The sequence below is a fragment of the Mustela erminea genome, chromosome 17 (assembly GCF_009829155.1).
Source record: "Mustela erminea isolate mMusErm1 chromosome 17, mMusErm1.Pri, whole genome shotgun sequence".
NCBI classification, from domain to species: domain Eukaryota; kingdom Metazoa; phylum Chordata; class Mammalia; order Carnivora; family Mustelidae; genus Mustela; species Mustela erminea.
Window position 1 is genome coordinate 69,669,088 of NC_045630.1, and position 22,494 is coordinate 69,691,581.

At 65.5% G+C, this 22,494-nt stretch overlaps 2 protein-coding genes across 7 annotated transcripts; one reads left to right on the top strand and one right to left on the bottom strand.

Annotated features, from left to right (window-relative positions):
• Positions 1-48: 48 nt before the first annotated feature.
• Positions 49-13,582, bottom strand: DCST1 (DC-STAMP domain containing 1). 4 transcript variants are annotated; one of them, XM_032319307.1, is made up of 16 exons: positions 13,333-13,582; positions 12,899-13,024; positions 12,756-12,830; positions 8,724-8,852; positions 8,273-8,412; positions 7,388-7,607; positions 7,153-7,296; positions 6,595-6,716; positions 6,053-6,210; positions 4,036-4,135; positions 3,824-3,919; positions 3,578-3,704; positions 3,213-3,351; positions 2,757-2,899; positions 2,536-2,649; positions 49-551 (listed from the first exon to the last, which is right to left on the bottom strand). In XM_032319307.1, exons 1-16 carry the CDS (start codon positions 13,391-13,393, stop codon positions 262-264), a joined length of 2,184 nt encoding a protein of 727 aa, XP_032175198.1. In that variant the 5' UTR covers positions 13,394-13,582; the 3' UTR covers positions 49-261. The 4 variants fall into 4 exon arrangements, with proteins under 4 accessions (XP_032175198.1, XP_032175200.1, XP_032175199.1 ...); XM_032319309.1 differs by having other exon boundaries at positions 12,899-13,102; XM_032319308.1 differs by having other exon boundaries at positions 3,235-3,351; positions 13,333-13,581.
• A 16-nt stretch (positions 13,583-13,598) lies between these two features.
• On the top strand, positions 13,599-22,443 carry DCST2 (DC-STAMP domain containing 2). Of its 3 annotated transcripts, none has more exons than XM_032319311.1 (15): positions 13,599-13,971; positions 14,109-14,279; positions 14,482-14,583; positions 14,788-14,985; positions 15,213-15,278; positions 15,676-15,889; positions 16,043-16,200; positions 16,671-16,835; positions 17,521-17,703; positions 17,834-17,934; positions 18,603-18,733; positions 19,039-19,166; positions 19,507-19,600; positions 19,682-19,822; positions 22,205-22,442. In XM_032319311.1, the coding sequence occupies exons 1-15, from the start codon at positions 13,704-13,706 to the stop codon at positions 22,248-22,250; spliced, it is 2,166 nt and encodes a 721-aa protein (XP_032175202.1). In that variant the 5' UTR covers positions 13,599-13,703; the 3' UTR covers positions 22,251-22,442. The 3 variants fall into 3 exon arrangements, with proteins under 3 accessions (XP_032175202.1, XP_032175204.1, XP_032175205.1); XM_032319313.1 differs by having other exon boundaries at positions 17,536-17,703; XM_032319314.1 differs by lacking the exon at positions 15,213-15,278 and having other exon boundaries at positions 22,205-22,443.
• Positions 22,444-22,494: the final 51 nt, after the last annotated feature.

Below are 22,494 nucleotides of genomic sequence, written 5' to 3' on the forward strand. Positions count from 1 at the left end.
CCGCCCCCAGGGAGGCCGCGGCCCCGCCCCCGGAGGGCCCGGCCCCGCCCGCGGACAGCCCGCGTCGCTCGCCCCCGCCTCCTCCCCGCTGCCGCGCGCGGAGGGAGCCGAGGCCGGGTCCGACCCGCTTGCGCCGCGCGTCTCCCGGGGCCGGACCGGTCCTCGCGGCCCCGCCGCCCTCCCGCGTCACGTCGGCGGCCGGGGTCTGCGGACTGCGGGTCAGAGCCCTGGGAAGCGCGGGCGTCGGGGGCGTGCGGGCCTTTATTCATCGCGCAGGGGCGGGTGGGCAGGACGCGCCTTCACTCGGCGTAGGTGGCGTCGTCGTCGCTGTCGCTGTAGGCGGAGGACGAGAGCTCCTCGCGCGGGGTGCAGGCCGGGCACCGGCGCCGCACGTCGTCCCAGCACGGCCGGCAGTACACGGCCGCGCAGTCCGGCGTCGGGCACACGTAGGCGGCGGGCGTCTCGGGCGCCTGGCACACGACGCAGCGGCGGCGCAGCCAGCGGCGCGCGAGCGGGCAGCGGCGGTGCAGGACGTCGGTCAGGCGGGGGCGCTGCCGGGAGGCGCGGAGAGAGGGCTGCGAGGGCGCCGCACGCCGGCCGGGGCGGTCGTGCCCAGCGCGGCCCTCCCCCGCTCGGGGATGGAGACTCGGGGCGCAGCTCCCACTCCCCGCCAGCCGCCTTATCTGGCCGTCCCAGTGGGCCGGGAAGGGAGCAGGGCGCCCGCCACCATCCCTGCCGCGTTCTCCCCTCGACGGGCGGGACAGCGGCCAGTGAGTTCCCCAGGCGCGCAGAGAGCTAGCAGCCAACCTGGCTGGCTCCGGTCCCCGCATTCCAGAACGCAGGTCTGGTTCACCGTGCTCCCACCCTCTCGCCTCGCAGTCACCAGGAATTCCCCTCTGCAGGCCACCTTATCAGGGCGGCCTTCGCTCTGGAAACCGCAGAGGAGGTCCCCTGCAAAGGCAGAAGGCCTGGCCTTGGCCTGCAGGGCCGTCCATGCTCTGGTCCCCTCCAGCCTCTGCTCGGACTTGCCCCAGCTCGAGCCTGGCAGCTCCTGCGCCAGCCTCTCAGACTGACCCTGGCCTTTGACATTCGCTCTGGGCTCTGAGTCTTCGCACATTCTATTCCCTTAGCTTGGGACGGATGCCCTTCTCATTGCCACCCCCGAAAGCCGGCTGACGTCACGACCTCTCACGGCATCACAGCCACTTGTTCATAGGCTTTTAGCCTCTATGTGATGTGGGCTGGGGGATTTAGGCCCTGGAGGGAAAGTCAGGCAAAGCGGGTCTCTCTCACTTTTAGGGGCTCTGCCGGGCTAAGAACGGCTGTCATTCTCTTCTTTCTTTTTCTTTTTTATTTCTTCTTTCCTTTTTTTTTTTTTTTTTTTTTTTGATGTTGGGTCCCATACTAAGAAAGGGTAAATAAATTAGCTCACTCCAACAATAACCCCGTTAGGTGGGCATTGTCATCATCGTTTCTTTTTCAAATGAGAAAACGGCTCGCAGAGGCTGTTTCTTGCCCAAGGTCACACGCTGACAACTAGCCTGTGCATGGAACTTGCTAGATGCCGGCTCCTCAGGACCGAGACTCCCTCAGTCCTTACAACAACCAGATGGAGTGGCAGCTCACTCCGGGTTACAGAAGGGAAAAACCAGGGCGCCTGGGTGGCTCAGTGGGTTAAGCCGCTGTCTTCGGCTCAGGTCATGATCTCAGGGTCCTGGGATCGAGTCCCGCATCGGGCTCTCTGCTCGGCGGGGAGCCTGCTTCCCTTCCTCTCTCTCTCTGCCTGCCTGTCTACTTGTGATCAATCTCTGTCAAATAAATAAATAAATAATCTTTAAAAAAAAAAAAAAGAAGGGAAAAACCAAGGCCCAGCAATTAGCAAGTACTCCAGATCCCAGTTGTCAGGGCGATAAAGAAGGGAGCCAGGATTGAAATCCAGGCCCTCTCGCGCCAGCAGCCTGCGGCCCCTGCCACACTGTTGCTGATCACTGCACAGGTCTCACACATCTCTCCAAGCTCCCTGACCTTCAGAGGGGAACACTGAGGTCTGGTGGGGACCATAGCCAAGGTCGCCCAGCATAATGAGGAAGTGTAACTGGAACCCAATTCTTCTGGCTCTGCGCTTTCTCCTTATCCCACGTGGCCCTTCTTGACGCCTTCTGGAATGCACCCCGAGCCCCCCAGTTTCCCCACCTCCCCCAGAGACACTCAGTAGAACCTGTGGATTGCCTTCAGTCCATTGCTTCCGATGGAGCCCCCTTGCTTTCTTTTAGCCAGACCTCAAATCGGATTCCCCTTTTCTGCCTGCGTCCTCACGGCCCACTGAGTGTCTCAGGCTGGGCCGAATCCTGGGGGAGAGGTGGACTCAGCCCTGACCCCCGGGAGCTGGATGACCAGGGCCCTTGGCACCTCTCCCGTCAGAACTCACTGGGCTCCGTGGGCCTAGGGCCCTGTGGCTGGATGGACTGAGGGGAGAGGCCCCTGCCGCGGGGTCGTCACCACCCCAGGAGCCACGGGAAGGAGGCCTGCACTTACCGGAGCCTTCTGCTCTCGAGCCTGCCTCAGGATGGCAGCCCTCCTCAGCTGTGTAAACGCTGCTCTCTTCCTTAGGAGCTCGTTGTAGAGGAACAGGACCCGCTTCTTCTCCCGCTGGGGCCGGGAACAGGGGGTCAGGGACAGGACAGTGCCCCCTGCAGACTGCAGTGGGGGCGGGGGGGGGGCTGGATGCAGGCCTGAGGGTGTTGGGGAGAGGGTACCTTGGGGAAGTAGAAGGCGGCGATGACCCTCCGGAGCCGGTAGGCGAAGGCTTGGAGCCCGCAGAGACACAGCAGCAGGCCGATGGGGAGCGCCGCTCTCACGTACGCCCAGGCGTCCAGGCTCAGGGGCTGGGGCAGGCAGGCTGCGGCAGGGCGGCCTGTCAGGGCTCCGCGGGCCTGCGCCCTCTTCCCTGCGGAGCCGCCCTCTCCAGCCCAGGGCTACCCGGCTCCTGAGGCTAGTCCCCTGACAGGGCACAGATGCGGGAGAAAACTCTGTCGGACAGCGTGGTTCCGGGGCGCTGGCACCCTCTGTCGCCAAGGCCCCAGATCCTCCAGCCGTCGGACCCCAAGCTGTCACCTTCTAGCAACTCGGGGTCCACCTGATGTTTCCTGCTCCGAGGGCCCCTCTTGGGACGCCTCGGAAAGAGCCCGGTGCCCCCCCGCAGCTGCTCTAACCCGGACGCTGGATGTCGCTCACGCATGTTGTTTGACTCCATCACCGTCTCCGAGGACGTGTTGAGGGCTCCGATGGTCTTCCGAAGCAGCCGGGCCAGCATGGAGCGCCCCCCGACTTTCACCTCCAGTTTGTGGCTGCCTAAGGCCGTGGTGGGGGCGGTCAGGAAAGGGTTGCAGTTTAGGAGGCTGGGGCAGGACGAGGACGGGGTCCCGGGGGGGGGTTCCCTCCGTCCGCTGAGCGCTAACCCCTCCCTGCTGCAGATATAAAGGAGGCTTGGAAACTGAGGCCAGCAGGCCCGAGATCGGACCCCACGCGGGGCTGGAAGAGGTGGCGGCCGGGGGCAGGGGCAGGGGCGAGGGCTCACTGCGGAAGGAGTACTGCAGGAAGGAGTGGTGGCGGATGGTGTCGAACATGGAGTAGAGGGCCCAGTCCAGGCCGCACAGCAGCAGCAGCAGCAGCAGCACGGGCACCGTCTCCACGAGCTCCCTCACCTGCCGAGGAGCCGCGGGCCTGAGCTGGGCGGCGCCGCCCGCCCTGCCCGGGCCCTCTCCGGGACCCGTGCCCTGGGCTGCGGCTGGAGCCCCCAGACCTGCCCCCATGGCCTCCTCACCAGGTTTCTCATTTCCGAGGCCTGCACGGAGGGACTCCAGGGGAAGATGACAGTTTTCTCCTCAGCTTTGCGGAGTGGCAACAGCGTCCGTTTGCCCTGGTAAAATGTCCAGCTGGTGGGGGACACCGGGATCCCCTCCCCTCGGCCCTCTGCCCTCCTGCTTCAGGAGGACACGCAACAGGGCCCCCTTGGCCGGGGCTGGGCCCCCTCACCAGCTGCTTCCTGCGCTCGTCAATCTGGCAGAAGTAGGTGCTAATGTAGATGTTGTCAAAGCGAATGTCGCGGTTGTAACTGTCCATGTAGGAGAAGCACCTGTGTACGAGGACGTCTCTGTGTCCTCCAGGCTGTCCTCGACCACCCCCCACTGTGGGCTTCCTAGATGCTGGGGCGTTCCCCAGACCCCCCAGCCTGCACTGAATGCTGTGTATGTCCCAGGTGGAGACACAGGGCCATCTGGGGCAGGGCGGGCACCCCACGGCGAGGAGACACGGGTGAAAAGGCGGCGGGGGGTTGGGTCGCATGCCTGGCTGGGAAGGGAGGGGTCTCAGGCATGGATTTCAAGCAGAGGAAACAGCAGGAGCAAAGACACAGACAGGTGGGAAGGCCCTCAAGGCTGCAGAGCCACCAGCCATCACGCCTGACTCCCACATCTGCCTCTCGCCTGAGCCGCAGAACATCTCCTGGGGGTCACTTCAAGCAAAACGCATGCCCCCACCTGCATTTCTCCTCTCCCCAACACACCCTCGAGGCTGTTTTCTGTTTTGTACACAAGTACCCCTCTGTGCACACCCAAGTCCAAGTCCCACGTAGCGCTTTGGTTTGCTAAGGAAACATGCTCGTTATCGGAGATGTGTTTAAAGCCGCGTTACTCTAAATCAGCCCCGTCAACTGTGCAACCTAAGTTTCAGGGGTTCTGAGACCCTGTCAAAACCCTCTGGGAGGGCTCAGGCGGAGGGAGCAGTCCCCTGCAGGCCAGCCTGTGAGCGCCCCCGTGTGGGGAGATGGGCCGTGCCCTGCCTGGCCCTGCCCTCTGGCCGGCTATGCCCACCCCCCTCCCCGCCCCTCCGGCCAGCGACCTCGCCAGGTCGAAAGCGGGGAAGCGGATTCAGTGCCTCCTTCCTTCCCTCCCGGAGCCGGCCCCGGAGACCTGCTGTACCTTTCCCCTTCCTGCCTCCGTCTCAGGCCGGCGTCCTGCCGTGCCCCGCGCGGCCCTCTAACCCCCGATCCACCTGAGCCTCCTGGCCTCCAGCCTGCAGGGCTTGGCCAGCTCTCGGGGCCCCGCCTGCGCCTGCCCAGTCCTTCAGCCCAGCCTCTGCCCTCCACATCCCACAGAAGCCTTGGTCCCTGCCCAAGAGAACAGTCTTCCTCGCCTTGACCTTGGCTCCCCACTGACAATGGCTCTTACAGGGGCCTGTCCTCAGCTCCCGCCCCGTTCCGGGAGCCCCGCCCTCGCACGGCCCTCCGACCCACCACAGGGTGCCCCGTGAGTGCCCCTCTGGCCTCCACTAGACCACCAGCGTCTTGAGGGTAAGAGGAAGGCTCCTTCACTCTGTCTTCCCACGGGGCCCTTGGCACACACCGAACGGCGCGCTCACCTGCCCCACGGAAGGGGCAGATGGGGCCGGAGCCCCCTGTGGCCGCCCTTGCCCAGCCCCTGCCTGTCTCCGGCATCTGGGGGTGGGGACAGGAAACGGAGGGTCCAGAGGTCAGCAGGGAAACAGAGTGAGGCCCGGGACTGCCCAGCTGGACGCCCCGCTGGGTGGGGTTGAGGACTTTGGTCCAAATGGAGGGAAAGTAGCTGCCAGTGAGGCCGGAAATGAAGGCAGGGCTGGCGGTAGAGACGGGCAGGGTTGGCGGTAGAGACGGGCAGGGCGGGCGGTAGAGACGGGCAGGGTTGGACGGTAGAGACGGGCAGGGTTGGACGGTAGAGACGGGCAGGGCTGGACGGTAGAGACGGGCAGGGCGGGCGGTAGAGACGGGCAGGGCTGGACGGTAGAGACGGGCAGGGTGGGCGGTAGAGACGGGCAGGGTGGGCGGTAGAGACGGGCAGGGTCAGAACCAAGGGGAACACGGCAGGCAGCGCCGTCAGGGGACAGTCAGCGCTGGGACGGAGGCCGAGGGAGGCAGCTCGGTGAAGACTGGCTCCCTTTCCAGGTGGCGGAGGGCGGGCCAGCGTCCCCCGTGCCGGGGCCACCCCGGGAGGAAGGGGCGTCGGGCCGGTGGGCTCACGCGTGCAGTGCCAGCAGGAAGGTGCAGGAGAAGAGCACGTGCAGCAGCCCCAGCGCCCACTGCAGCCGGGCCTCCTGCTGGCGGACGTAGCCCCGCAGCTCCGTGCTCACGTGCTCCCAGCTGGTGTCGGCGCCCACCACTGCGGCCCGCTTCTCCTCCTGGGGGGAGGGGCACAGGGCAGACACAGCCCTCCTGGGCGTCTCTGCCCCGGCACCCCGCTCGTGACCCCCAGCTCTTCCCAGGACTTTTGGGACCCCCCGTGTGGAGGAGACGCAGGGGGCTAGGTGCGGCCCCCTCCTCCCCGTGGTCCTGCTCCCCTGCGCCCATCCGGGCCGACACCCTCTCTGGCCAGGCTGGCCATCGGGTCTCAGAGGCAGGTCCCTGCCCACCCAGGTTCAGCACACCCCCCCCCCCCGTCCCCCAGCACCACCACATTCCGTCCTCGTGCCCCTCCGTCCTCTTGTCACCTGCTCTCCGCAGGCCTGTGCCCTCGCCCCTTCTCCCTCGCTCCCTCCCAGCCCGGGCACCCCCCTGCCTCCTACCTTGAGCTCGATAGTGGCTGAGAAGTCCCCGTCCAGGTCGTGAACAGACTGGTTGAGGGAGTCGTAGGTCTGCCCGAAGTTCCCTTCCACGGGGATTCGGTGACGACACCAAACCTCCATCGCTACCGGGGATGGCGGGGGGGGGGGGGGGGGGAGGTCAGGGGCCTGTGCCCGCCTCTCGCCCCCAGGGCCTGAGGACCCCATCTGCCCCGGCTGCCTGTCCACCCCTCTCCACGCTCCGTGAGTCCCGCGTCCTGGGCACAAGGCCTGACTTCCCCTCATCCGGCTCGTCGGTGTGTAACCATGTGACCACGCCGACTGTGAACACGGGTGGCAACAGGCACAGGGAAGCACAGCTCGGCTCCTGTATTCTTCCCTCACACCTCGGAGCCCCCTCATAGGCTATCGTTAGGCCCGTCTTCCAGGCAGAGAGGCAGAAGCAGAGGTCCCTGGGAAGGTCCCCCCCATGGCCGCGAGGCTGCCCCCCAGGCTCGCCTGCACCCCCCAGTGTCCCCGAGGACTGGGCTCCTGCGCCCGCCCTCCCACCGCCCCGCTGACCCTTGGCGATGCTGCAGAAGAACTTGAACTTCATCGGCAGGCAGAGCAGGTCCCGGAGCAGCGGGACCCAGATGCGCTGCAGGCACTGCTGGTGCTTCCGGTCAAACCAGCGGCGGCAGCTGGCAATGGCCTGGTCCACCACGTCTGCGGAAAGGCAGGGGCAGGTGAGGTCCCCTGGTGGCCTGCCTGGAGCCCCGCCCCCGGCACGCCCCCGACGCCCCCCCACGCCCCTCACAGGAGCAGCGCAGCTTGGTCTTGAGCTCGTACATCTTCTGGGTGGACAGTGCGCGCCGCCGGGGAGGAAGGGCTCCCTGGCTCGCCCCCCTGCGGGCTGTGGGGTCGGAGCCCGACGCGTCCTCGGGCACGAACCCCGCGTCACTCTTCACCTGGGCATCCAGCTCCTCGAAGGACTTGGAGATGTTCTGAGTCCCGGCTCGCAGTGAATCTTTGCTGCCCTGAGGTTGGGGGGTGAGGACAGGGAGGTAGGAGCGGCTGCAGAGGAAGGAGCCTTTCCTGCCCCTTTGGCTAAACTTTGGGCTCTTCCCTCAGGCCCAGGCAGAGCCCAGGCCCTAGACAGCCTCTCACCTCATGCTCCACTGTTCAGTCTTGGGGACAGCCCCCTACCACCTTTCCCTGCGACCAGTGGCCTCTGCTCTGCCCCCCACCCAGCTCCTCCACCGGCCTCTGTCTCAGATCCCCGCTAGCTACGGAAGCTTCCCCAAGCCCTGGGGCTTCGCATGAGCCTCCCAGACCACTATGCCATCTCAGGGTCCTCAGTTCCAGTGTCCCCGATGTCACCTGACTCCCCAGCTCATCGACGCGCCAATTCTCCCACGCCCGCAGCCTCCAGGCCTCCACAGCCCCATTCCGCAATCCCCGGGGCCTCCAGGCTTCCTGAGTGCTCAAGGCCACGGCCCCCGATTTCCTGACATTCTAGTTCAGCTACCCAGAGTGCCACCTGCCCAGGTGTTTGGAAATGGGGGGGTGCAGGTCCCATGACCGGGGGCAGGGGCTTTCCCCACTGTCTAGTGCCCAGGGCACGTCCTGCAATGTTTGAAGGCAGCCATGCCGGCACCCCGGGGCAGAGGGGCCCGGCCCTGCCCACACGTGGGGTCCTGACCAGCAGGTCCTTGAACACTGCACGCAGCGGGGCCGTGGAGACGCGCCAGGCCGCCCGGGTGTTGTTGACCTGCAGCTCCACTGTGCAGCCCAGCGACACGACCACCTCATTGAGGTTGTAGCGCAGGTTGGTCACAGGTCCTGGCGGGAAGGTGCCCTCGTGGGTCTCCCTCTGGAGCTAGTTGCTCTCCAGAGGCCCCCTTCACCCCCAGTCTGTGTGCAGTGGGTGACCGCCTTCTAGAACTGTATGAGGGGGCCCCGAAGCCTGGGAGAGGGCAGCCGGCTCATCACTGGGTTGATTTTCCCCGTGTAAGCCGAGGAGGCCCAGAGACGTGGAGGAACTCTCAGAGGCACACAGCTACCATCGGGCCCCCACTCATTCCCCTTCACCCACCTGGGTCTCGCCGGGTGGCCCGCCCAGTCACACACTATCCCCAGGGACACACACTCACCCTCATACATGGCCGCCAAGGCGTACCCCAGCACGAAGAGCCGGCCCTCTTTGCCCAGCATCTTGGGCACTAACAGGAGGCTGGCGCAGCGGATGTGAGGGGAGGTCCCCCAGCCCACAGCTCCCAAGCCTGTCGGGAGAGACCAGCAGGTGGCGAGGGGGAGTGAGGGTGCAGCCTGACCCACCAGGCTGAGCATGGCACCCGCCCCCCAGGTTCTTCCCAGAACCGCACTGCCTTCTTGACGCTGGGCACCGGCTCTGATCGCCCTTGGAGGCCGCTCATTCATGTGAACAGCCCTTTCCCAAGCTCCGTTGCACGGCGGCTCAGGAGGGGCGTGGAGGGACACCGGAGGTCCAAGAGCCATGGCCAGTGATGGAGGGTCGAGTGTGTGTGTGGGAAGGGGATTCTTCCCTCTTTGGTAGGCTGGATTCACACACTACCCAGGTGGCGAGGGGGCAGGGAGTGCCAGAGAAAGTTCTGGAAACCGTCACTCGTGCTCACAGCCGCCTCCCTGTTCCCGTGCTCTGACCCCATCCCAATCACTATCTCCGTCTCTAATTTTAGCTTAATCATGGACCTCCTGGTGGTGTTAACAGCTTCACAGGTGTCTCCCTGTGGTCCCCGCAAGGACACGGAGAGCTCCGCGGAGCTCAGAATTCAGGGAGAGAGTGAGCGAGTTAACGGATGACTACGGCCCGAGTGCACAAGGGAGGCCCTTCTCCAGGGCTGTGGGGGCACGGCGGGAGCCGGCGTTTCTGTGCGGAGCGTGGGTCTGCGAAGGCCGGACGCAGCGGCTGACGGGTCGGCGGGGGCCGGAAGACGAGGGACGTGTCGTTGGGAGACAGGACAGCGTTCCAGGCCAGAGGGACGGCAGAGCTGGGCAGGGAACCCAGTGGCTTCCTGTGCGATGGAGCGCTGGCCATCGTCGGAGCCAAGTCCCCGCTTCTTCCCTCTGTCTCCCCAGCTCTTGTGGGGTCCCCGTCACCTTTCGCGGGGCCTAACCGGTCCCCTGCCTCCCCTCTGTATTTGGGTTTTCACAAGGTGGCCAGAGTGGTCTTGTACACACAGCCTCTGACTTTGTCCCTTCTCTGCTTCAAACCAGCTATGGACTTTCCACCAGAGGTGGGGTCCAGTCCGAGCTCCCTTAGTGGGGTCCACGGACCCCCTTGATGGAGCCCCTGCTGGCTTAGGGCTGCTCAGCCCATGGCCTGCCCGTCCACCCCCCCCCACACCCAGGCCTCGGGCCAGCCCTAGAACAGGCCAAGCTCATCCTGCCTCTGCCCGAAGTGTGGCTCCTCACCTGGCTGGCCTTACCTGGTCACACAGGTTTGCTGGGAGCCCTGTCTGCTGCGCCCGCCCGAGGGTCTGCCCTCTTCCTGGCTAACACAACTGGAGTTTCCTTCAAGGCCAGCCACCTGTCCCTGCCCCAGCCCCTGGGGGAAATCGGGATTTTCTCACCCAATCATGGGATAATAGACATCAAAAGGGGTTTGTTTCGGGGCACCTGGGTGGCTCAGTGGTTAAGCCTCTGCCTTCGGCTCAGGTCATGATCCCAGGGTCCTGGGATCAAGCCTCACATCGGGCTTTCTGCTCAGCAGGGAGCCTGCCTCCTCCTCCTTTCTCTCTGCCTGCCTCTCTGCCTACTTGTGATCTGTCTGTCAAATAAATAAAAATCTTTAAAAAAAAGGGGGGGGGGTTTGTTTCATGGTCTTGGCCTTCTGGCCAAGGATTCAAGCTAAGGGAGTTGGCAAGTAGTCGCCCTGGTTCTCCAGAGAGCTCCGGGGGTCTGCAACGCCCTCTCTGGGCTCACCAGCAGGGCGAAACTCGTCTCTGGCCCTCTACCAACCAGTAGATACAAAGACAAGGCCAGAAATTAGAATTTTCTAGGACGCCTTGGGGTCTCAGTTGGTTAAGCAACCGCCTTTGGCTCAGGTCATGGTCCTTGAGTTCCCGGACCGAGTCCCGCATCGGGCTCCCTGCTCAGCGAGGAGTCGCTTCTCCCTCTCACCCTCCCCTTCTGGTTCTCTCTGTCTCTCAAATAAATAAATTAAAAAAAAAAAAGAAATCATGGGCGCCTGGGTGGCTCAGTGGGTTAAGCCGCTGCCTTCGGCTCAGGTCATGATCTCAGGGTCCTGGGATCGAGTCCTGCGTCCCTCTCTCTCTCTCTCTCTCTGCCTGCCTCTCCATCTACTTGTGATTTCTCTCTGTCAAATAAATAAATAAAATCTTTAAAAAAAAAAAAAAAGAAAAGAAATCAGTACTTTCTAGAAGAGAAGAAGTTGGAGTAGGCAGACATAGCGGGGGTGGTCTGAGGAGAGGGTGGGGCTTCACTTCCAGGCCGAGTGCGAGCCTCACGGGACCCCAGAGAGACGGGGCGGAGGGGACGGTGGCCCTGCGTGGCCACGTGAGTCCGGCGTGGAAGGCGAGGCCGGCTGGGCGCTGGCAGGGCCTCTGGGGCGGGCGGGGGACGTGCCCCGGGAGCCTTGCTCACTTCTCAGCCCGGCAGGGAGGGGGCAGCGGCAAGGTGCCTGCTCTCCTACTTTGGCAGGGCAAGGATGGAGGACTTTCTCGGGGACGAGTGGGCCTTTTGGAGGGCAGCAGGCCTCCCGCCATCAGGGAGCTCCTCCCCTCCGAGGGCAGCCCGTGCGGGCGGCGGCAGCTCGGTGACGTCAGCCGCACAGAACCACTCTCAGCAGGAGGCCGGACCTCCGAGGGCCTCACAGAGCTCCTGGGGACCCCACGGAAGGGCCCCGAGGCCCCGGGGGGGGACGGCTTGCCACCCGGAGGCAGTGGGGCTCTCCCGGTACCGACGACCTCAGGCTTCTGGCCCCGTTCCTCTGATCCCTTCTGACAGCAGAAGAACCAGGAGGGAAGGAAGCAGGGAAAGGACAGGGCGGCCGCGCCCCCGTCACTGGGGGACCCCAACCCCCAGCAGTTGGGGGCCTGGGGGCAGGGGCGCTGGAGAGGGCTTCGAGGTGGGATTTGGGTACAGCCTGGGTTGGACCCTTCCAACCCGAGAAACAGTCGCCCTCGCGGAAGCAAGACAGGATCTCGTATTGAAAATAGGCAGCAAGTGAAGGGTCGGAGGGAGAGGTCCTCCCCGGGGCCCGTTGTGGTCCTGGGGCTGCCCACACAGGTCGGTTTCCGGGGTGAGTGGGCGAGGGCCCTGCCGGGCGGCCTGGAACAGGCAGCGCGGCGACGCTGGCCGGGGGGACGGGAACATTTTCCTCTTTCTTAAAGGAGACATAGAGAAGGAATGTTCCCGTCTTCCAGCATCGATGGCTGAAGAGGAGATGCCTGGACTTGAGGCCGCTCCTGCGTGACCTGAAGACCAGCGGCCACCAGGCCAAACAGGGAGGGAAACTGGGTCCGTGGGGGGTGGACTGGGGCTGAATTATCCAAAGTCCAAAGACTGCTCGGCCTTGAGAGTGGCTGTTGCGGGAGACAGCCGGCTTTCTCTGTGGCTAATCCACCTGCTCATGGGCTCCTCTCCCGGCCCCGCAGCGCCCGCACGAGGCTCCCTCCCCAGTGTCGCCTCCAAGAAGCCTTCCCTGACTACCAGCCCCTTCCCGCAGCCCGGCATCCTCCCATCACGCCTCCTCGTCATCCCCAGAAAGGCTCCTTCTTCCCTCTCTCTCTCCACTGGGGGCCCCTCGACCTCGCACCCTTAGAAGCCGCTACGGGGGCCCCGAGAGGGCTGAATGAACGAATGGAGGTGTGAGTGAATGAATGAACCAACAGAATTAATTGGGAGGAGCAAGACACAAGGCCAGCGAGGTTGGGAGCCATGGGGCACCCTGTGGAGAACATGGAGTCCTTCCGGTTGGGGAGGCCCCTAGGGGACAAGGACCGGTCAGGTTTCTTCCATAGACTGGGGCCCCTTCTCCTGGGATCTCCCCTCAAAGCCCAAGAGGAGGCTGGGGCTGGGATACTCGGTGCACAAGAAACAAGATCAGATCCGTTCCTGGGCCGGGACTCCCCAGGCCTGCCCCACAGGCCTCTCGAGGGTCCCCGTCCTCAGCCAGCACTCACCCACCACGCCGTACAACGCCACCATCTTCTGACCCTCGTAGATGTCCATGGGGTTCACCAGGAGCTGAAACAGACCTGAGGGTGCGGGTCAAGCTGACGATCAGGAGGCGGGTCCCTGCCCCCCGGGCTCTGCCCACACTCACCCATGGCCAGGAGCCCGCCGGTGCTTGCGCCCAGCAGGAAGGCGGCAACAGGAAACGTGCGGGGCTGTCGCTGCAGGAAACGGCTGCAGGGGACAGGCAGCCCCCAGCTCAGGAGTCTCTGCAGCGCTGCGGGGGTGGGGGCAAACACACTGGGGCCAACAGCCCGCTCTTCTGGGTGGGATGCGCTTCATTGGGGTCAGGGGCCTACGGGGGAGAGGCTAGGGGAGACCTTGGCAGGCGTGGTGGGAGCGGGCGGGCCATCCCGAAGTAGGATGGGGGACCCTGGGGAGGCAGGACAGATGTGAGGGAGAGAAGAGGAAGGGGCTTGGCTGGAGGGGAACACTGGGGGATAGCTGGAGACCCACGGGGGGGAGGCATGGGGGCCCCAAGGATGAGATGCCCTGAGGGCCGGTGCTGGGAAGGGCCGGACTCACTGGTGTGGGGGAGCTTCCTTCTTTCCCCCTTGGCTCCATTCTGATGAAGTGTGATGGCCATGAGTCAGCTCGGGGGACCCTCCCTTGTCCCACAAACGTCCTCAAGGTGGCCTCGGGCACAGAGGTCCCCTTCTATCCCCTCTGCTGTCTGCGCAGCCGGACAGCAGCCACGCTCTGCTCAGAGACTTGGGGAAGGAGATTAGAGACCTGTGTCCCCGTCTCCAGTCCTGGAGCCGGTCAGGCTCTCGGAGACAGACACAATACAAGCTTCCGGAACCTGAGAATGTGGCGAGGGATTCCAGGGCCCTGGAAGGGCCACAGAACCTGGCGGGCATCTCCTGGAGACAGGCCGGCATTGGGTCTCAGCAGTCATGCCCAGACTCATGAAGGACCATGTGCTCCCCTTGGGGACGGAGGAGCCAAGCGTGGCGCGGGCCATGGTCCGCAGCTTGGGGGGGTTTAGCCTGGGCATGTCTCTGGCCACGGCCTATGGGCTCCTGCAGCTGCTGGTGGAAGGACACAGCCCCTGGGGCTGCCTGGTGGGCACCCTCACTCTGGCTGCCTTCCTCAGCCTGGGCATGGGGTTCTCGCGCCAGGTCCGGGTCACAGTCCTGCTGCTGCTGCCCCAGGCCTTCTCCAGTGAGTGCCGGGTAGGGGATGAGGGGGCAGGAGGGATCTTACAGGAGGTGGGGGCGGTTTGAGGGAAATCTTCCAGAGGCTTCCGCGAGACCGTGCGCGAAGCCAGGGCCCTGGGCCCATGGAGCCGTCTCCCCCAGGGCAGGGCCGGACGCTGCTGCTGGTGGCGGCCTTCGGGCTGGTGCTGCAGGGACCCTGTGCCAACACACTGCGTAACTTCACCCAAGCCAGCGAGGCCGTGGCCTGCGGGGCCGAGCTGGCCTTGAACCAGACCGCCCAGGTGTTGGAGCAGGCCAAGCAGCCCCTTGTCAGTAAGGCCCCCTGGGCCCGTGGCTGTGCGTTCTGTGGCCCCGCTCCGTCCCCTGCGGCTGCGGACCCCTCCCCGTGGCTCCCTGGCCCGCTGCATCTCCCCACACCCTGGGGGGCAGCCTCCTCTCCACTCTGTTCCCCACCCCCGCCCCCCCTTGCAGCGGGCAGAACCGGCCCCCCAGTGCGTCCACCCCTGCCCCCCAGGTGCCCTGAACAAGATTAAAGCCATTGCCCAGAAGGCCAAAGAGGTGGCTGACCGGGTCCGCAAGTTCTTCCGGTCCATCATGGACGGCGTGAAGCACGTAGGTCAGCACAGTCAGCACGGCCGGGGTGTTTCCAGAGGGCGGGGCTCACAGTTCACCCTGTCTCCTCACCCGTGCCCACGTCACGGCCCAGGGCCCCTCCCGGGTGCTGACTGGCCCCCGCCGGATACGGCGCAGCCAGGGCCCTGACCGCGGTCCCGCGCTGGGTGCTGCCCTGGGGTCCCCAAGTCCCCGCCGCTGTCCTCAGCTAGGGTCCTGCGCAACGTGTGGTACTGGCTCCTGCACATCGGCGACGTGTGCAACGCTGAGCTGGGCAACCCCTACCTCAAGTGTGCGCGGGTCTTCGACGACGCCAAGGACCGCTGCATGCACGTTGTCCCCTGGGCCTATCACCTGTGCTACGTGCTCATGCCCTTCAAGCTCGCGCTGTGCGGACTGGCCAGCGGTGAGGGCCGGCGAGCGCCCGCGGGGCATGGCCAGTGAGCAGGGTGTCCGTCGGCGGGGCCGGGGCCGGGCCCGCGCTGGGGCCGCTGGGGGCGCTGGGGGCGCTGGGGGCGCTGGGAGAAGCCGGTTTGGAGCCCTTGTGGAGGTCAGCAGCAGGAGAGGGAAGCCAGAGGACCCGGGAGGGCCGCAGGCCTCCGCCTCCCCTGACGCTCGGTCTCTGGGTCCCAGTGGTGCAGGTGTTCTGCATTATCCCCAAGTACCTCCAGCCCTTCTTGCGCAAGACCCTTGGCACCCGTGAGTGGCCCCTCCCAGCGCTGCTGCGGGGGTACTCCTGGGGACTCTCCCCTCTCCGGGCCGGCGGTGCTCCCGGGCCCCAGTGAGAATGCAGGAGGGGGGAAAGGTGCCGGGCAGGGACGCCGGAGGCCCAGCCTGGGCTGGAGCAGAGAGAGGACCAAGGCTTCCTACCCCCCCGCCCCCCTCCTCGGTCCTCCCAGCCCAGGGCAGGGCACTGAGCTGGGCGGGCACAGAGAGGGGCCGTGGTGTCAGGCCCCTGGTGGTGACAGCATGGACCGCGGGGGCTTGGTCTTCTCCTCCTCGGGTTGGGGGGGTCCCGGCTGGTCTGCGAGCTATGCCAGGCCCTGCCCCCACTAATTCTCCTGGCTTCCGGCTCCCCTGCACCTGCTGGCCCCAGCTGTGAGGAACCTAATTAACCGGGTGCGTCAGGAGTTCGAGTTCAACGTGACGGCCGCCCACCACTTCTCCGTGGACCTCAATGCCTCTCGGAGCCTGTCGCAGGTGGCCCTGGACCTCCATGAAGCCGTCAGCCTGAAGCTGCACCGTGTCCGAGAGGCCCTGGCCCTGATGGGCTACACCACGCCTCTGCTGCTTTCGCTCCTGTACCTCCAGTGAGGGAGGGCCCCAGCTGGGGGCTTGGGCTGCGCGGCGCCAGCTCGCCCCCAGGGCCTCCAGGAAGGCTGGAGCCTGGGGGCCGGGGACGTGGGACCCTGCGGGAGTCGGTGTGGGCTGGGGAGCTGAGGGGCCTCCATTTACCCTGCCAGAGCTCTGTTCTACCGGTACTGTTACTTGAACTGGGTCGGTCATGACAACGTGTACATCACCAGCCGGTTCCTACGCATGGAGGCCATCCGCTCCGAGGCGGGGCTGCCCACGGTGCTGCCCCTCAGCGCCCATGAGGCCAGACGCTACATCCAGCCTGGTGAGGGCCCCAAGATTGGAGACCGAGACCCAGGGGGACACCAGGGCCTCCCCTCACCCCAGCCCTGACCCTAGGCCCTGTGCACAGCCCTGTCTCTGGGGAGCCCTCGGTCCCAAAGGGGGGACCTCCCGGCACCCAGACACCCAGACACAGAAAGAAGGGCAGAGGAAGCTTCCGGGGCCCCGGACATCCCGACAGAAGGACGTGTAGGTGGGGAGGGGCTGCCAGCTGAGGGAAGGGGGGCTTTGGGGGTGAGGCCAGAAGTATGCACCTGCCAACATGGAGAGGAAGCCTGGGGGCTGGGGCTGGGCTGCCCAGGAGGGTGGGTTCCTCTAGCCTCAGAGCCCCTCCCAGCCTCGTCCGGGGACCGGCCCAGCTTCCACACCAGATGGGCAAACAGGCCCTGGCTCGGAAGGGGGTGTGCTCCGCCGGGAGAACAGGCAGCGGCCTCCTGACTGCGCTCCCCGCAGGTTCCGTCTTCCTGTCCAGGTGGGAGCAGATGTTCTACACCCTGGCCATCCTCAGCCTGGCCCGGCACCTCCTCCTCGTGCTGGCCCTGGTCTTCCTGGACTACGCCGTCTTCTGGGTGCTCGACCTGGCCCGGTACCAGTTGCAGGGGGAGATCGTGGCCCGCAGTGAGTGCCCGGGCCTCGCGCTGTGGTCCCCTTGGTCGGCGTCCCCCAGCCTCCTGGGTCCCGGGGATTGCCTGGAGGTCCCTAGGTCACTGTGACTCATCAGCCCCGATCCTGCCACCGCCAGCCTTCCACTCCTCCTGGGACCCCTGCCTTCGCGTCCTGGGTCCACCATACGGAGTAGTCGAAAGCACAGGACCTGGAGTCAGGGAGCCTGCCCCCTGCGGCGGTGACTCGGGCCATTCCCGAACCCCCCAGAGCTTCAGTCGCCTCTTCGGAGCTGGGATGCTGGGCGCAGCCCCCGGGTCGCTTGAAGGGGCCCAGGACGCCTTGTGTGGGAGGGCCCGGGAGGCCGTGCTGATGAGCGTGCGGGGACCACAGGGAGTAATGACTCCCATCCTGTGCGAGAGGCCGGCGGCATTTAGAAAGCGCCCAACACAGTCACCGGCACACTCAGTCCGGCGCCTGCCACACGCTGGACACGGGGCACATTAGCAAGTGCTTGAAAGCGAATGCTTCTGGGCCGTCGTGGGGACGGGGACGGACTCACGGAGCATCGAGGCCTCTCAAAGAGGCTCTGGGGGGCAGGGGCTTGGTGGGGCCCTGGGGCAGCAGAGGCCCCTGGCTGGGGGGTGGGGCCGCGAGCTGCCCTGTCCCACCACCCGCCCCCCGGCACCGGCCCTCACAGAGTGCGCTGTGCCAGGCCCCGTGCTAGTGTCCATAACCGTGGAAGGCACCGGTTACACTGGGAGGATTTACCGGGACCTGGTGTCGGCGTTCGACGTCTTGCAGCAAAGCAACATCAGCATCTTGTCCCGGCACTGCCTCCTGAGGCCCTCGGAGCCAGATGCCACCGGTTACATCGTCATCGGTACCGGCCTCGGCAGTGAGGGCACGGGGTGGGGAAGGAACAGGCGTGGCAGAGGGCGTGAGGGCCGGGGTGGGGGGCGGCTGGCGGCCCGCACCCGCAGACGGCGGCTCTTGGCCCTGCCGCCCCCCAGGCATCCTGTACGGCCTGAGTTTCTTCGTCACGCTGTTCGGCAACTACGTCAGCAGGCTGCGGCGGGCCATCTGCGCCTCCTACTATCCGTCGCGGGAGCAGGTGAGCGGCCACGGCCGCGGCCGCCCCCACCCCTGCCTGCTCGGAGCCCGCGGCCGTCTGTCTTGGTTTTGGGGAGCTTCGACTCCTCGATGGCACCAGTCCTCTCTCCTCTGGCTGAAGTCCCGCTAGGCACATGACCTGGACGGCGGGTCTCCGGGCCCCAGAGGTGCTGAGAGCAGGGGTGCCTCTTGGGGGGGCGTTGGCTGAGAAGGAGCTTGTCGTCCCCAGAGTGTGGGGAAGGGCATGGCCGCCGGGGTCCGCGCTGGCGTGTTGAGGCGCAAGTGGAAATGCAGCGGTTGGGCGCTCGATTGCCAGTCAGTCCCGGAGCGTGCGGCGGAGCCCTCCGCACCCTGTGCCAGGATGAAGCCGACCCCGCCCGGTGCTCCTGGTCTCAAGGCCAGACAGGCTTTTAACCAGATATTACAAGGAAGAAGTGTTTTTGTGCAGAAATAAAGAAAGTGCAATGAACACCCAGAGGACAGACTAGGTCACCCCACCTAGCGGAGCCCAGGGGCTTCCCAAAGGAGGGGGCATCGGAGCCAGGCCTAGACGGATTCAGAAGCGTGGGCAGAAGGCAAAGGCCGGGAGTGGGGACGGGGGGCAGAAGGCGCTCCAGGTGGAAGAGACCGGATCAAGGCAGGTCCCCGCCCCGATCTCCCCTCCACCAGGAGAGGATCTCCTACCTCTACAACCTACTTCTGAGCCACCGAACCAATCTGCCGGCGACCGTGCACCGAGCAGCGAGACGGCGGGCAGCGGACCAGGGCCACGCAAGTGTCCTCCAGAAGCTGGCCAGGCGGTGGGCCCACTGTCCTCCCTTGCAGAAGTGGGGCAAGAGGGGACAGAAAAAGAGCCAGAGGTCACAGTGGCTCCCTTCTTAAGTCCCTGAGGTTTGGCTGAAGAGGGGGCCCGTTCTCTGTGATCCATGTGCGAAGAGGGAGACAGGGATGAGAACTCCGGGCGGTGGGCAGTGGGGGGAGGAGGCGGACAGGACACAGAGGTTGCTGCAGGGGGGAGGTCAGGCTGCAGGGAGGCCTGCCCCGCTGGTGGGCGGTGTTGGGTGTGGAGTGGGCTGGCGCGTCAGCGTCTGGGACTCCTCCCCAGGTGCTCCTGTCTGGGCCCCGTGCTCAGCCACTTCTGGCCGCTCCAGGATTATTGCCTGGGCTGTGGGCAGCTCCACGACCCCGAGGACACGGAGAACTTTGTGTCCTGCAGCACCCCGGGCTGCCGAGGTGAGCCCCCGGGGTTGGACCTCTCCCTGTGGGGACTCCCCACAGTCGTGTGTGACAATTGGCTATGGTCCTTCCTCTGTGGACTTCTGGAACTCACGCTTTAGGCCCCTCCCTTCGTGACCCCATGTTCTTGTCTACAGAGAACCGTGAGAAGCTCATTCTCCCCGTGTTTGCCTTAATTCTGTTGGTGGTAACCACTGGTTCGCAAGTGGCATTGCAGCCGGGCCCTGGCTTGTCCCTCTGGGAGGACAGTCCCCGCAGGGCTGGAGGCGAGGGGAGCTTGGTGGCGGGGTGGGTGGACTAGCTCAGCCACCCTTTCCTGCCCTCCTGGTGTTTGCAGGTCTCTTCTGCCCCACCTGCTTCCGTCTCCTGGACAACACCTGCTCCGTGTGTGCGGCGCCCCTCTCCCAGCAGGGGGGCCTGGACCTGGAGCTGTGAGTCTCCGGGGGATGCGGTGGCCGCAGTCCTGTCCGTGGGGGCGGTGGGAGCTGCCGCCTGATGGGAGGCTTTCGCAGGGACTCCAGTGACGAGGAGGCCCCCCGGCTCTGGCTGGCCGCCGCTCGGAGGAAGAACCCTGAGCAGGAGCGTTTCCTGCGGCAGCAGCTGCAGGAGGCCCTGGGCAGGACCCTTGCTTCGGAGTCCAGCTCTGAGGTCAGGTGAGCAGAAAGCAGCACCCGGGGCCGGGGAGGCCTGAGCTGTCGTGTGTGCAGTGGGCTCCTGGGCTGCGTGGCCCTGTGCTAGGGCTGGAGACAGCTGAAGGGCTTGTGGCAGAGTTGGGGGGGGGACCCGTCCAGCTTGCCCTGAACGAGCCTATGGAGCGGTGGGGAGTGATAGCGGGCCGGTGTCCCCGTCCAGGAGAGCAGCCGGCCGGGTCAGGCAGGGGACAGAACAGCTGGGTTGGGATGGGGTTGAATTAATGAGGGCTTCAGGGAGCAGGTGGAAAAGAGTGGTTTCGGGGGTAACCTGGGTGTCTGCGGAGCCAAGGGGCAGAGGAGAGCATGGGGGGCGAGGAGCCTGGGGGGAGCCTGGAGAATGGGAGACGTTTGGGAGGCTGTGTGTGTGTCACTCGAGTCAGGGGCGCCAGGATGAGCTGGGAAGTGGAGGGGCAGAGAGCTGGCTGAGTGCCCTGGAGGCCGTCTGAAGATCCCGGGAAATGGCCCCACTCGTTCCTGGCGGTGTTCTAGCCTGAGCTGAGAAGACGGTGGGAAGCCAGGGCGGCCTCAGGACGGAGGTGCTGAGGATGGGGGCGCTTGGGACGGCGTGGCGCCAGCCGAGCAGAAGGACAGGCTCTGGGGGAAGAGGAGGGCTCGGGTGGGGAGCTCTGGGCTGTCTGGAGGGAAGCTGGCGGCCCAGGGGCCGCTACGAAAGGCCTGGGGTCTGGGCCTGTGGCGCCAGGCTTGAGTTATTACAGCGGGGAAGGGGGGTGAGGGCAGGGCAGGAAGGGTGAAGGGACAGGGGCCGAACCCTGAGGGGCTCAGGCACAAACCAAGTGGGGGAGAGACCGGAGCAGCCGGGGGCCCAGCGTCGTCAGGCCAAGACAGGCGAGGCGGCGGCGGTGGGGGTGAGGCCGCTGGCGTGGCTGTGGGACATTTCTCGTGGTCCCGAGCGGACCGTAACGGGCCATAGGCCAGTAGGTAGAGAAGACCCAGAAGGAAGCCGTGCGTGGCTCGGTGTCAGAGCCCGAGACGCTCGGTCCTGTCCCTGGGGACGTCAGGGCGGGAGTCGAACAAGGAAGCTAGTCGGGGAGGAGCGGGGAGTCCGCGTCTGCACAGCGGCAGAGCAGGCTGGGGAGCCGACCCAAGGGGATGTGGGGCTCCCCAGGAAGGGGAGAGCTGAGCCCTTCGGAGGTGACGGAGGGCCCCTGAGGCACCGGGTCTGGGCCAGGTGGCCCGGCGGCCTCCGGAGAGCGGCATCCCCCGAGCGGAGTGAGTGCCCTCCAGGCCGCTGGCCTTGCCGCTCCCTGCAGGACGGGGAGCCCTGCTGAGAGCGCCAGGAAGGGGCTGGGAGTGGACGGTTGCAAGGACCGGGTCTAGGGGGCAAAATACCTGCCCTGGGAGTGCCCTGGGAGCAGCGGGCTCGGGGGCCTCAAAGGCGGACACTGCACGCGCGTGGCGCAGCCGGACTGAACTCCAGGGTGCTGGGTGACGTGGCTTTCTTCGGGACCAGGACCCGAGGGCTGAAGGCTCTTTTTTGGGTGGATCAGGGGAAGGACACTGGGGAGAGAACGGGGGTGTCTTCAGGAAGCGTGTGATAGGACTGGCCATGGGGTAGAAAAGGGGCTGACTCCCTGGGGAAGTCCAAGGTCCCTGTCTCCCTGAGGTGTGAGAGCAAGAGGAACACAGAATGGGTCATGGTCAGGGAAAGTTCTGGGATAAATCCAGGGGTGGCCAAGGTTGGGGGGTCGTTCTGGTAGGAGCAGGAGCAGAGGCCTCTGCGGCCATGGGGTCAAAGCTAGAGGTGAGGAGGGTGGGGCCACATAAGCAGTTGGTCTGGTCGCCGGCCCCTGGGTGGGTGCAGCAGATGTCTGGGGAGATAGCTGTGGCCCGGGGGGGGGGGGGGGGGGCAGGTGCCACTGGCAGGACCTCTGCAACATCCCATGTACCAGCAGGTTTGAGAAAGATGAGCAGCCTTCATTTGGGAGGCCTGCATACAAATCGCAGTGGGCACGGGCTGGTGTGAACGGGCAGGGGGAATGGTAAGCTGAGGGGCGGGGGAGAAGTGAAGCTTTATTTTCAGAGATTCCTGGGGGCTCCCTGAACTTAAAAGCGGGGCCGTGGGGATGGGGGAAGCTTGATCCCTGACCATGTAGGTGTACCACCAAGGTCACTACTGGTTCTGTCCTTATTGCCCATGTGACCTTGGGCAAGGGATTGCCCACTGGTCCGTCAGCACCAGCCTAAAACTGGGGCTCTCGAGCCACAGGCTGAGATCCTGTGGGGACCGTGGGAGCAGCGGAGGCTGGTAAGTCTGGACAGGGCAGGAGTGCACCTGTGGAAACGGCGTCCCTGACCGCGCCACTCCCTCGCCCTCCTCACTAGTGACCTGGACGAGGAGAAGGGGCCTTGGCAGAGGACACACAGTTAGCGGCTCCGACCGGACGCCCAGTCTTTCGGGTTCCCACCCTGCCTCTGCCCACCCTCGGCTGCCCTCCCAAACCCTCTGCCCACCGCAGTCCCCTCCAGCTCCAGAAGCCTGGCCCCTCCCCCTCTTCTCTCCCTCCCCTGATCCCTCCCCCCCACCCCCAAATGAAGGAACCAAAAGCAGACGCGGGTGTGAGTCTTAAATTATTATTTCTTCCTGTCGTTTTCACCCGAGGTGGGGGCAGGGG

Bases quoted from the DNA above. Each gene is read 5' to 3' on its own strand.
- DCST1 (XM_032319307.1), bottom strand. From the start codon at position 13,393: ATGGCCATCACACTTCATCAGAATGGAGCCAAGGGGGAAAGAAGGAAG. The intron at 7,608-8,272 runs GTCAGGACCCCA...CCCCAACCTCAG, and splicing joins CAGTGTTCAAGGACCTGCTG to GGCAGCAAAGATTCACTGCG. The intron at 6,211-6,594 runs GTAGGAGGCAGG...CCCTCCCCCCAG, and splicing joins CAGCCACTATCGAGCTCAAG to GAGGAGAAGCGGGCCGCAGT.
- DCST2 (XM_032319311.1), top strand. From the start codon at position 13,704: ATGCCCAGACTCATGAAGGACCATGTGCTCCCCTTGGGGACGGAGGAG. The intron at 14,280-14,481 runs GTAAGGCCCCCT...CCTGCCCCCCAG, and splicing joins GGCCAAGCAGCCCCTTGTCA to GTGCCCTGAACAAGATTAAA. The intron at 14,584-14,787 runs GTCAGCACAGTC...CGCTGTCCTCAG, and splicing joins GGACGGCGTGAAGCACGTAG to CTAGGGTCCTGCGCAACGTG.